General features: G+C 31.7%; 1 protein-coding gene across 1 annotated transcript in view; it reads left to right on the top strand.

Annotated features, from left to right (window-relative positions):
• The first annotated feature begins 354 nt into the window (after window positions 1–354).
• The window catches only part of Ranbp16 (Ran-binding protein 16), a 35,542-nt gene continuing 22,267 nt past the window's right edge, over window positions 355–13,629 (top strand). Inside the window, exons 1-6 of the mRNA XM_068769730.1 lie at window positions 355–388; window positions 6,179–6,274; window positions 10,154–10,257; window positions 11,570–11,669; window positions 11,887–11,994; window positions 12,991–13,118. Coding sequence (XP_068625831.1) covers window positions 374–388; window positions 6,179–6,274; window positions 10,154–10,257; window positions 11,570–11,669; window positions 11,887–11,994; window positions 12,991–13,118 — 551 coding nt within the window. The 5' untranslated portion in view covers window positions 355–373. The remainder of the gene's footprint in view (window positions 389–6,178; window positions 6,275–10,153; window positions 10,258–11,569; window positions 11,670–11,886; window positions 11,995–12,990; window positions 13,119–13,629) is intronic.

The raw sequence follows: 13,629 nt of genomic DNA, 5'->3' as shown, positions 1-13,629 counted from the left end.
TACTCCAATGATTTATAAATCTTTAGAGTAATTAACACGTCTGTGTATACAATTAAAGCGTGTCTAATGAAGCAAAAATTTAAATTTGTTTGACAATTTTAAAATGATTTTAACATAAATTATTTGTCTTAAACTGTTATGGCATAAAATAAATTCCAGTAGACATTTATTGTCTCTACCAAATTTTATGTAAAATACAAAAATTGTTAAAGGGTTAGGCAATATTTGATTATGTTATGAAATATTTTAAATGATAAAGGAAAATAAATATATTTAATAAAGTTTGCAATGTTTCACTTTTTGTTTAACAAATATTGATAATCAGTTTTACTTTAGAACGAAACGTCATTCCAAATGCGAGAAAATAACAAAGATGGCTGAAGAACAGGTGAGTACCAAAATATTGCGTTTTTTATGAGAATATAACAGAATTAAAATAAAATTTACAAACAAACACATTCATAGTTATATAATAATAAATATACTGAATTATAAATGTTTATACTTTTATACCTTTTAAGTTTTGACAATAATAAAATTTTGGTACTTTGTACCGCGTATTGGAGCCCCTAATTCGAGTTTTTCGATAATATTTTACTGCTAACTTCCGCTGGAAGCTATGATTTATTGAACACAATTTTAACAGTACGATGAAAACAGTTAAATATACCGGCTTTTTGGTTATATTTCAAAACACTGTTGACACAGAGATACCCTTGAAAGAATATCTGAAATGTCTGAAATATTTTCGACATAAATCACATCGCAATTGAACTTTCTATTTAGATACTCATATATAAACATAATTTTAAAATGTCCATTTTCATTATTTATTAATATTTTAATTATAATTTCAACTTTATCAACATATATATCTTTTTCAAATATAATCAATAACTTTTGACAATCCACTAAGAAGATTTAAAATAATATTTACAAGTGATTTGGTTATTTCCTGTAACTAGAGTTGCTTATGACTTGGGTCATTTCAGTAAATATTACATTAATAATTTGAGATATGTACTAGCTAAATTATATTTTACTTAGATAAAAAATATCATAACTGTAAATATTGTTTGAACAGAAAGATAAGTTGGAACTGACTATAATTAAGATTATAATAAGAGATTTAAATCCCCCGTGTGATAATGTAAATGTTTTAAATCTGTTTCCGTTTTAATATTTTTCATAATATATTTCAAACTCTTTCATTATTATATTTTTTCAATTATTTAAACATATTCATAAACAAGAAATAAGCAATCTTAGTTTTTATTTAATATATTTTTAACTCTGCATGTTTAGTTGTGAGCGTACGAGATCCGTTCATCCCATAGTTTTTGAGAATTAAATATAAATGCCCTTAAAGTTGAAGATTTGACTTGATATACAAAACCTAGAATGGCAAATTAATAAATAGGTGTGTTTGTTTGAGTGGGACGTCAAAATACATATATATATATATATGTGAACCAATATACACTGAAAATAGTTTCTTTTGTAAATTTATCTATAAGAAAGAGCTGACTATATTTTGTTAGTCTTTCTTTTGTTAGTCTTTTCTGACTATTAGATATTTATTCATATTTATAACATAGGGTTATTTACAGCAGCTCCCTAATGTGGGGACCATACCCCACAGGTGGGCAATTTGATTGTTCAGGGGACCAATTCAAAAATGGACCCCCCCGGTTTAACTTTCACTTTAGTATAAAAATTATATATGTTACATAGCAATTTGCAAGAATTTTAGTAAGGCGTAAGTGGGGCATAGCATAAATAAAGTTGTTAAAACAAACAAAATACATGAGAAGAATACCATAAGGGGCCAAAATTGATACTGACTAGAATCAAATTGAACTCTTCTTAAATAGCATAGTATACCAAAAGATTCCAATTTGAAACTAGAAACAGTATGAACTCCATTTCCAAATCTGAGAAGACCCCAAGAGAACTTACTGAAATGAGTTTATTTTTTGTGTACATTTATACAATATCTGTTATACAGCGGTAGAACAATTTATTCCCAAGCTCTGTTATCATTTAAAAATCTTATAATTTCTTATTTCAAAACATAATAGGATTTTTTTAATTTAATGGTATTTGTAAACTTATTATTGTAATCTCTAATATTTAATGTTATTTACATGGTGATTATGTTTTAAAATAAAAATAGTATCTATTTAATTGTTATTAAACTTTAACTCAAATTTTAAGGTTTACATGAATCAACTTTAATTAGAGAAAGACTTGTTTTATGTGTGATGCACTTTATATATAAAAATAAATCTCTGTTTCATTCCATTTCATTAACAGTGTTCAAATTTTGCCTCTATAGTGCAATGCACCCAGCACATCCCCACTTTATTATAAGACCATGTAACACATCCTATTACTTAAAGAGAAAGGCAGACGAAATGTGGAAAGAAACATGAAGTACAAAAGATTATAAGAAGAATGGAAGAAAAGTGTGCAAATGAAAGGAATGTGAAAAAAATATATTAAATGAAATATGATCCTGTCCTTCCAAAGATAGGGGTACGAGAGACCTCCAATAGCGGGGACCATAAAAAAATACATGTTTGGCAACCATGCAGTAGACTTGATAGCCCACACGTATCAAACATTCAAGCTTTTTAGGATGAAGTTTTAATGATAAGTGCATAAACCAATGAGACCATATTTGTCCAACAGTGGGGAAAAGGACTGGTCAGGTCTTGCCTGAATAGTCATATAATTGAATCACATAAGAATTAAATATTGTAAATATGTGTATAAATCTTCTTTGTCATCTTCTCACCTGTTCTCCATTCATAATCAGTTCAATTTTACATTTTTCTTTGCAAATGCTCACAGTATTAGTATTGCAACATTTTCGTTTATCTTATTTATGTCAAATAAGTAGTTCAACTCGGTTGTGCAATAACTTACAAAGTTAAGTTTTAAGCTTTGAAATAAGTTACGAATTTTAATTTTAGATTATTAATATATGTATTTTAAATGGAAAAAAAATACATGAGTGGTTAAAAGTAATTTCATGTAACATCTAGTGGATTTCATGGTAGAAGCTACAAATGCCCTAAAACCATGGTTGGTGAATCTATATGAAGTCTAGTTATCATACAAATCTTACATTGCACATTCTTTTAGAAATTGGTGCAAATTGGTATTGTAAATACTCACAAAGTACATTCCTTAGTTCTTCAAGATAATTGAGGTGTCTTTCTATTTACTATGGACCCTTAATGCATGGCATACTTATATATTATAATAAGATAAGCCAAAAGTTTCACTGGTAACAATGCATTAGGGCGCTTGAAGAATTGTGGAAAAGTTGCCAGTTTATCAGTGTTCTTCTGTTTATCAGACTGCATTTAGAAGAATGTGTGTTGGAATTACATTTAATCATTCCTCCATCTCCTTCTAACATACAACAAGAGTCATGGATTGAAGACATCCATACAAGGTTGAAATTCCTTTAACCTTCACTATACATTTTGATATTGTTTTTATAATGTTGTGCAAACAGTTAAGGTATGGAACAACAGGGGTCTTCAAGCATGTAGCATTGTAGACCACATCTTCACTTAAGAACAAGCCAGACAAAGGTTAATGCTTCGTCTATACTTGACTAAAAAAAATATTTGTGTTCCCTCATGTTTTCATTTTGTTCTGCTCTATTTTTAATAAAAAATGGTGTTAACAAATATCACAAATACATTTTGAACTGCTTTTAACAAATGCTACTACATATACAGTAGCCCTTGAAATTTGATTATTACGCATTTTCCCAGAAAGGTTTTTGAAAGATTTTTTTTGATCAATTTATGTTTGAAGTATCAAAACTTCCTCTGTTCAGATTTTTTTAGATGCACAAAACAGCATCGCTTGAACAGATACATCTAGTAATTCATAATTGATAATATATATTAATTATTGGAACCTGTACTACTAGTTCTACTTCAATAAATATATTTGAAAATAAAAGTCACACTATATTAAATTCACAGATGACAAAGTTAATTGGTCAGAAGTTTAAAGGCTTTAAATGATAGTATAGCACATATGTCAGTAAAAATCTTTAAATCCTAAAAAGCTTTTTCCAATCAGCCTGTATATTGTGATCACTGATGCTTTATTCAAATGCGATAGCAAAAAAATTCTGGCAGTATGAAGCCTGCAGGGAGAGATAGTAAACAATAATTCATTTTGTTTCTGGTTCAATTTGTTTTTACTAGATTATTATTACATTATTTGTTGTTTTTGAAACAGTTAATTTTTGTATAGGGTACACCCTATACATTAGTTGGCAACAAATAAACTGTATATTCACCGATATAAAGCATTCACACCTATGACTAATCATCCTGTATATTATTAATATTAAATTTAGTAGTAAGCTTCGGAACTTAGCTTCAGCTTTTAAACTGTTCATATTAAAAATGTAAATAATAAAAAAAAATAATAGTGGGACGAATTTGGTGGTGGATAGAAGTCAATGTATGAATAGAATGTAAATAAAAGTATAATAGAGTGAAAGATACTGTGAAGGAAGAAATAAGAGATAATGCGAGATTATAATGGATGGAAGAAAAAAACTGAAGAACAGAATACTGGAAAGAATGCTTCGTTAGCCCTGTCATAGATGAAAGGAGAAAGAAAGGACCCCAAAAAGGAGGGCAGTGAAAAAAACTGTTCATTTATTTACATCATTGTCCACATATGATTATTTACGGTATATGCTGTTATGAGAAGAATTCCAGAGAAACCCAATTATGAAGAAGCTAGGGTAAAATTTATCCTACCTATAATGGTATCATTCAACTTAAAGCTATGATGGTTCCAAACACACCATGATTTAAAAGGAGCTCACAACAAACTCAGACGGGTTTTTGTGGAGAATGGGTCTTTAATTCAGTGGTCTAGTAATTAATTTCCACGCTTTTTTATCACAAAATCCTTCATACTATTTGATTTTTTTCACAAGTGTTTGTTTAGTGAATTTATTAGATGATAATCTTTAATAATAAATATTTAGGTGACATTGATGGAAATTTAAAAAGTTACAAAATTAGAGTTATTTATAAATGAAAAATACAGGGTATTAATATGGAATATCGTTCAAAAGTACATATAAATTTTAAATTAAATGTACGTGAATGTTTCATGTGGAGTCATATGTTACATAACCCGTGTCTCGCATACAAAAGAACCAATTGTTAACAAGTATGCTACCCCTACAAAGGCTGAATATCTATAAAAAATTGTTTTAATATTGTCAGTATTTTGTAACTAAATATTATAAACAGTAAATTCAAGATCTAAGTTTTTATAGACACTTATCTAAAATCTAGTTATAAAACACATATTTCATAGACATGTTATAAATGCAATTTGTTTTATGCTAATTCTTAGTATAATTATAATACCATAATTTAATCTCACAATGACCTCAATATTTACTTTATCTTTAATTTAATAAATGTAAAATTATTGGAATGTGAGAAATGAAGTAATTATTTTATTTTGCTTTATACTTAATATTAATTTTTATTTGTATTAATGTACAAATTTTTATACATACCCACACACAAATATATACAAATATATAAAAGGTTTAAAGAGGTCAATATTCTACACAGAGGTCCCACAATATGTTTATGATAACATTTTGTACATTTACAATAATTATTATAAATTCTAAAAAATTGGGGACGTTCTGAGTATTTATAAGCAAGAGTATTTAAAAGAATCGTGAAAAATTGACTGTACCAAACTTTCGGCTGCTAAATATTTATATGTATATATATATATACATACATATATACACATATACATATATATACACACATATATGTATATATATATATACATATATATATATATAATGAACTATCGTTATTTATACTTCTGCCTTTTCCATACTATGGTCGTCTGTAAGAGATTGCCTCGTGTGATAAGACCACCCATTGTACTCTTTATTTATTATCATGAAACTTTAAATGTATTCTAGAGTGTACATTATAAATAAAATAAATAAATAAATAAAAGTTTTCATTATCTGTGTAATTTGAATTGTAATGTGAGATTCAAAATAACTTGGAGATTCATAGGGGGTGAATTATAATTTCATGTGACTTTGTGTGATAATTTTTTTTAACAATCCTGATGTTCGCAGGAGGTGTGTCAGATAGAGATACTGTGCAAACAGTTGTACGAGTCCCAGGATCCCAATGTCAGGGATCAAGCGGAGAAAGCGGTTGTGGCTTTTCAGGTAAATTTTACTTTATTTATTTATATAGAACACATAGTAAATAAATTACAATGGTTTATGAGGTCATCTCTCTGGGTCGATGATTTTGTTATGGCTCCTGTTATTGGAGTCCTTTCATTCACTCCTGTTTCACAAGGGACAGGGACTTTATATTTCAGTTACTTCTTATATTTAATTCTCCTCTTGCATGATACACCTTTTTTTTTATTCTTTTCGTCTGATTCCATCGTGGGGCTTCATGGTTCTGAGACCAGGGACCAGTCTCTTGCTTTGGTAAGCTCACAGTCCCTCAACGATCAATGGAGAGGGCTATACTGAGGGTTTAGGAATGAGGAGATCATCAAGACACCAACAGCTACATGGCGCGCATGATGGACTTCCACTGGAACATTAAGGTTTTGAAATGGAGACCACAGACCAGCAAACGCAGCGTAGCACGTCCACTGATGTGGACAGATGACCTTGTTGAGGTCTTTAGGAGATGCTGGATGCGGGCCAGTTCCAACCAGTCGTTTCCTCGCTAATCCAGGATTTACTTGACTATTTCAGGATGTATATAACAAGGTGGACAACCATTTTAAGGTTCTTGTCGGTGACGATGTTGGGTGCAGATCACTTTCAGCCAATCAATCAAAATATTATTTATACTAATAGGCCACCAGCTGTTTTGGAATTGTCAATGAACATAAATTGTCGCCATAGTTATTCAAGAAGCTACCACCGGTTCGGAAGGCAGTTCTGCTAAGAGGAACTAAACAGTTGCACTATACAAATATAGTTTAATAAAGAGTCCTTGACAATAGTTTCCTGAAATCTATGGGAGAGACCTGTGTCTAGAAGTGAAGATCATGAAATGATGATGTAGTTCAATTGATAGCCACATTCGACATTTAAAATAACATGTACACAACTGTACTTTAAATGGCGCTTATATTATGGCTTTGACGCTAGAAGAATGTACAGGAATAGTCCTTCTAAACAATAAGACAGTTGACTTTTTTTAAAGTCATTTAATGGAGCATTCAAAGACGTTAGAGGCAAGTCGGAACAGGCCTTATTGAAAATCTATGGAGAGGCCATTGATAGCCAATTATTTACTTTAAAAAAATAATAATATTTTGTATAAAATACATATATGTAGATAGAAATGTTTGCGCCATTATATCATTTCAAGAAACAAGTTTGTATATTTTGAGATTAATTGAATTAATAATAAAAATATTACATAGGTACAAACCGATCATAGGATTAAGAAGAAAATATAACAATGTTGCCAGGTTAATGTTAATTTTACAACAACTATTTAGTACAGGGGTGAACAACCTTTTTAATCAACAGGCCAAATTAATTTTTTTGGCGCCACAAAAAGTTACACATGTTAATAATTTACAATAGTATATTAAAAATAAATATCAGAGTTAAAATAAAAGTAGATATTCCAAGTATAAATTTTAATGCAAAATGTAAAAACACACATCAAAAGAACATAAAAACGAAATTATTTGAAATTTGTAATGAAAATTTTTGGCACTGTTTTTTGATACAAGCTGATGTAATTGATGCAGCTTTTTGATCGAGGATCACTCAGTCTTGATCTTTGGTCATTTTTGATTAATTGTTTTGGTTTAGTATGTACTACCATATTATTATAATTTATTTTATAACAACATATGTTAGAGAAAATGTATTAAATGAATTTAATTTTAGAAATACTTGGCGGACCGCGTAAGCATGTATACGGACCGCATGTTGGTCATCCCTGGTTTTATAGATATGTTATTTATTTAATTATATAACAATATTCGTTTTATTTATATAATAATAATGATAAATTTAATTAAATCCCTTATAATACGAAAAGACAATAAGGACTTATAATAAATTTAAATTTAATATAAAATATTTTTTAAATGTAAACAGATGTCCCTATGTATATTATCGAATGTAAAAAAATACGATAGGATGACAGTTTGATTGTTGTTTTATAGATAATATTACAAATATGTTTACTTTTAATCTATCAAGGAAGTAATATTTGATATCATTAGTTTTAAATTATAGTTAGATTGAAGCTTATAATTAGAAAAATATTGTAAAGTAAAAACAACTTTAAAGGGTCATGATCTTCGTCGTCTTTTCGGCCCGTACACGCCTACAGCAGGGCCTCGTATGCCTCTCCTAAAGATATGTAAGGAGAAAAAGGTGAAATAATCTCTCATCAGTTTTGATGGTTAGAGACACAGCAACTATTATTATTGTCATCACATGACCAGGCCTGACGCACCCTGCTTTCGCCAATTATCACAAACATGATCAGAATCAATTCATTACAATAATAAGTCAACACATATTCATCATCACGACAGCTGATAGATGCCCAGGCATATGTGTCCGCCGATACTTATGGGGGATATATCATAATCGCCATGGCAGGAGAGTTGGCGATCGCAGTGTGGTATTATAGTACACAGAGGACGCTGTCGCCTTTGAATACTCTGTGTTTGGCACTAATCGGTGTAACATAACTCCTGAAGATGCCCCGTGGAGGGGTGAAACACGTGTTGAGTAATTTGGCGGTGGCGGTTGTGTGATTTGCATTGTTTGCCGCCTACGCATTTATCAGCGGGCTGGCGGGCGGTGCACTTTGTTGCACGACTACCACTGCATGTGCGGAAGTGGCTAAATATTGATCCTTTTCTTACTTAGACTTCGCAAGGTAACGCCTGATTCCATTAAACATATATTCATCATCACGACAGCTAATAGATGCACAGGCGTATGTCTCCCACGATACGTATAGGGGATATACCATAATCGCCATGGCAAGCTGGTTGGCGATCGCAGTGCGGTATTATAGTACACAGAGGACGCTGCTGCCTTTGAAGACATGTTTGTGAGCAGTAGCAATCCTAAATAATTAATGCACAGTGGGAAATTAATAAAATTGTACATCTGAAATCGAACCCGACGACTTACGATCGCAAGTCCATCGTCACCCTGTATAAAAGTATTTTTGATATACTATAGTGATATACTTGGGGACAATCAATTTATATGTTCATTTGTTAGTAATATCAGCATGCCGGCAGAAAGGTGCCCATTTCAAGGCATATGTCTTCTCCAAAAATCGCATCGATGAACGATCTTGGGTTGCCCACATACACCGTCTTCCCGCGATCTTGACTTATTAACAAGAGAATCAATTTTTAATATTAATTACGACTGTATTTTATAATAATTACAAGGAAATCAGTAAAAAAAGGAAATTGATATTTAATGGAATCAGGCGTTACCTTGCGGAAGTCCATCCTAAGTAAGAAAAGGACCACTATTTATTACGAAAGGACTCTGTGTTTGGCACTAATCGGTGTAACATAACTCCTGAAGATTCCTCGTGGAGGGGTGAAACACGTGTTGAGTAATTTGGTGGTGGCGGTTGTGTGATTCGCATTGTTTGCTGCATACGCATTTATCAGCGGGCTGGCGGGCGGTGCACTTTGTTGCACGACTACCACTGTATGTGCGGAAGTGGCTAAATAGAGGAAATTGATAATCAAAAATAAATAATTAGGTAGGTAGGTAACACGATAATTGCTTTAGGAGATCGAAAAGACCCCCAAGGTCTCGGTTTTCGTGAGTTTTTGTGCTGGAAGATAAAATGTACGAATTTATATATTAATGACTGATATACTAATATTTGATCGTACAAATTCAAAGGTATTATCAAAAATAGGATAAAATAGGTCGACCAAATTACCAATATCACCAATCTCAGATCTTAAATAACGTGTAATCCATCGTATGTTGTTTTTTATACCATCAATGTATTATTATATAATGTGATTATTAAAAAAAAAAACCTTTGCATTTGTCATCTAGGAGTCACCAGATACCCTCAGCAAATGCCAGGCGTTGTTGGAGCGAGCAAATTCCAGTTACTCGCAGCTTTTGGCTGCTACGACATTAGCTAAATTGCTTAGCAGGTAAGCTGTCATATTTAACATTTTTTTTTAATTTTTTTTATTAGTACACCAATACCTCGCTTTGCGTCGTTTCGTTTTGCGTTTTTTTTTTCGAAGTTGCGTCGCTGCTTAATTAGTACTAATTTTCACTGTGCGTCGTTAGATTTTCGAGGTTGTGTTGTTTTGGATTCAAATCTTTATTTTTTTGAAATTTTATTTTTTTTCTTAAAGATGGCAACACTTCTGTTTCTAATTGCACCATGCCATCAAAACTCGGGGATTCCCTTTCTGACTAAAAATCAACGCAATTTGAATACAGTTTTATTTTCACGTTGTTTTGCAAATTTTAGAGTTCAGTTTGTTGTAATGTAGTGTGTTGTGTTTTTTTTTAAAGAGAATAATAAATTTATATACATTTTTACGTGTTGTTTCTGGTTACAAAGAAGGTAAATATTTTTCTAATTTATTTTTTGGCAGAGTTATTTTTGTTTTTTTTTTAATTGTATACTTTGTTCAATTTTCTTACTAAAAAATATTATTTTCGTAACCCTGGAACCTATCTTCGATCTTTACATGGTTTGCTATAGAAAATCTTAATTCACTTTGCATCGTTTCAATTTGCGTCGTATTTTTTTGGAACGTTACCAAGACGCAAAGTGAGGTATTGGTGTAATATATAAGAGATATCTCTAGGAGGTCGAAAGAAAATCGATGGTTGAAATTAGCATGACGTTCATTAAAATGTACATGTCGTGCCTATTGCAAAATCAGTTGCAGGCATATTTAAAATATCAAACTAGCTAAATCCAACTTTAGAAAGAGGTTTGTGGACTTAAAATCGGTTGGGCAGCGTTCAGAAATATACGAAATATCTTCTCGTACAATATCTTTCAGTCTTGAGTATAAGATCTAAAGCCAATATGTTACCAGTGATGACTGCATTAAAACGTGGTCTTTTACTTCAGACCTGGAGCCAAACAGCAAGCTTACACGACCATGCTCCTTCGATTCCTAAGATTCAGTATTATATTATCTACACTGCATTAATTACATAGGCTTTCCACTGCTAAGACGTTTCTAGAGGATGAGTAGGAGAGTCTTCAGCGTACCATATTACCACATTGCGATCGCAAAACTTGCCAAATATGGCGATTATAGTATATATCTCTCCATAGATATCTATGACGGAGGCCTGCTTTGCATGTCAAACTGTAGCGGGAGCCAATCTACTAGCGCCATCTATTGAAGCCGTTTGAAATATGCGTTCTAATATATACATTTCAAAAGTCAAATTAAGTATACATGTATATACACATATTCATTGTTTCTGCAGATCAACCACAAGTCTATCGGTTCAGCAGCGTCTGGATATAAGAAACTATGTCCTCAATTATTTGGGAACACGACCGAAGCTGGCGAACTTTGTTGTGCAGGTATTTAAAGATTTAATATTTATTTACTGCTTATATATACCTAATGGATTTAGGCGTTATTTTGCTAAAGTCCATCCTAAGTAAGATAAGGACCAATATATAGCTACTTCCGCCATGCAGCAGTAGTCGTGCAATAAAATGCACCGCCCAAAGCTATACAATCACCTATTAAAAACTTTTATACACATAACCAATATATTAAAAATATGTTTTCCAGTCACTGGTCTCCTTGTTCGCTCGCATCACGAAGCTGGGATGGTTCGACATGGTGAAAGAAGAATACGTGTTCCACAATGTGATGAATGACATATCCAGCTTTCTGCAGGTGAACCGTTTTTTATATTCAAATGTCAAACTTTATTTATTAAGGGTTAACATTATTTTGTGAACATATTATAACACAAGGTATAATAGCTCGTGGAAGGCAGTTTATATCTCCATGTTCAGATATAAGTATTAATTTGAAGATTTTTTTGTGATCAATGGTAGTGTAGCAGTAGAGAACTGGGACTTGATATTATATAGGATTGCCACTGCTCACAAAAAAGTTGCCAGAAATTTGGCAGCAATATTCTCTAAGTACTATAATACCACAATGCATATGCCAACCCTTCTGCCAAACATAGTGATTATGGTATATTCCTTCATAGATATCTTTGGGGGAAGCCTATGTCTGCAGTAGACAAAGAATTTATACATTATTTATCTTCTATTTACCTAACCTCAATTATTTTTGCAAAATTGGAAGAAATTGATACGGCTTTCATTATCTTCCATAAGAGAAGCTATACTATAATAATTTTCCCTTCAATTCTGCTTCATCAGTTCTTATCTGTACGGGGACAGCAAGCGATCATGCTCCATGGTCAGGTCCAACTAAGACAGATTGAAATCTAAATGATGGGTGGTATTTTAAAATTTAACAGATACAAAATATAAGCGGACCTGATTGCATTCTATAACCAGTCCGATTTGGCCCTGCAAACATACAATTTTTTTAACAGCATTGCTTTATAGTACAATTTGTGTTATTTATAAAATAGTTGTAATAGTATATGTACTTCAATATAACCTTGATAAGACTACAGTATGTATTACCACATTCTAGCCAAACTATTAATTTTTGAACTAAAGACAGTAAGGTAGTCAAAAAGGTACCAAAACTACTTTTAACGGTACCAACATTACATCACTACCTACAAGTATGTAAATAAACTTTAATAAAATATATGATACTAAAGTTAATCATAATCACTGATAATTATAATAATTAAAAGAAAAAGTAAATTTGTTTAATAATATATAATTCACACTATTACAGGGTCCAGCTGAAATGTGCACTATCGGTGTACAGCTGTTATCGCAGCTGGTGATGGAAATGAACCAGGTGTCGGAAGCAGATGCCAGCCGCTCACTCGCCAAGCATAGAAAGATCGCCTCCTCGTTTAGGTTCGTCATCACTATTTATGAATGTTCATTACTGAATATATGTCTCCCCCATAGATTTAAAAAAGGATCACTTGGAAGCGGCCTGCGTCCTGAGTGTTTATATTATCTGAACTAGGTAGTCTTGTCCACCTTGGCAATGGACAGACTCCAAATCCTTAAATAGTTTTTATTGAAGGCCCCCGCTATTAGGTGCCTCTTGTACCCCTAACTGATTTATGGGTTAGGGACTTTTATTTTCTTTTCATTAATTTTTTTACATTTTATTTTATTTTTTCTTCCATGCATCTCAAGATCTTTCATTCTTTTTATTGCTTTGTACATTTCGTCTGCCTTACCCATCAATTCCATTTTCCCCATTTTTCAACACCTTTCATCAATACCATATATATATATATTACAATATACTAAAGTTTTATTTTTTAGTCTGTCTATCTGTATGTTTGTTCTAGCTAAACTCTAAAATGGTTGGACCGATTTTGACGGTAATGAGGAGTAACTAGGGTTACTTTTT

The sequence above is a fragment of the Battus philenor genome, unplaced genomic scaffold (assembly GCF_028537555.1).
Source record: "Battus philenor isolate CCGP_79_NKW_IND1 unplaced genomic scaffold, ilBatPhil1.0.hap1 SCAF_29, whole genome shotgun sequence".
NCBI lineage: Eukaryota > Metazoa > Arthropoda > Insecta > Lepidoptera > Papilionidae > Battus > Battus philenor.
Note: the sequence above shows the minus strand (reverse complement) of the source record. Positions and strands in the feature narration are given on the sequence as shown.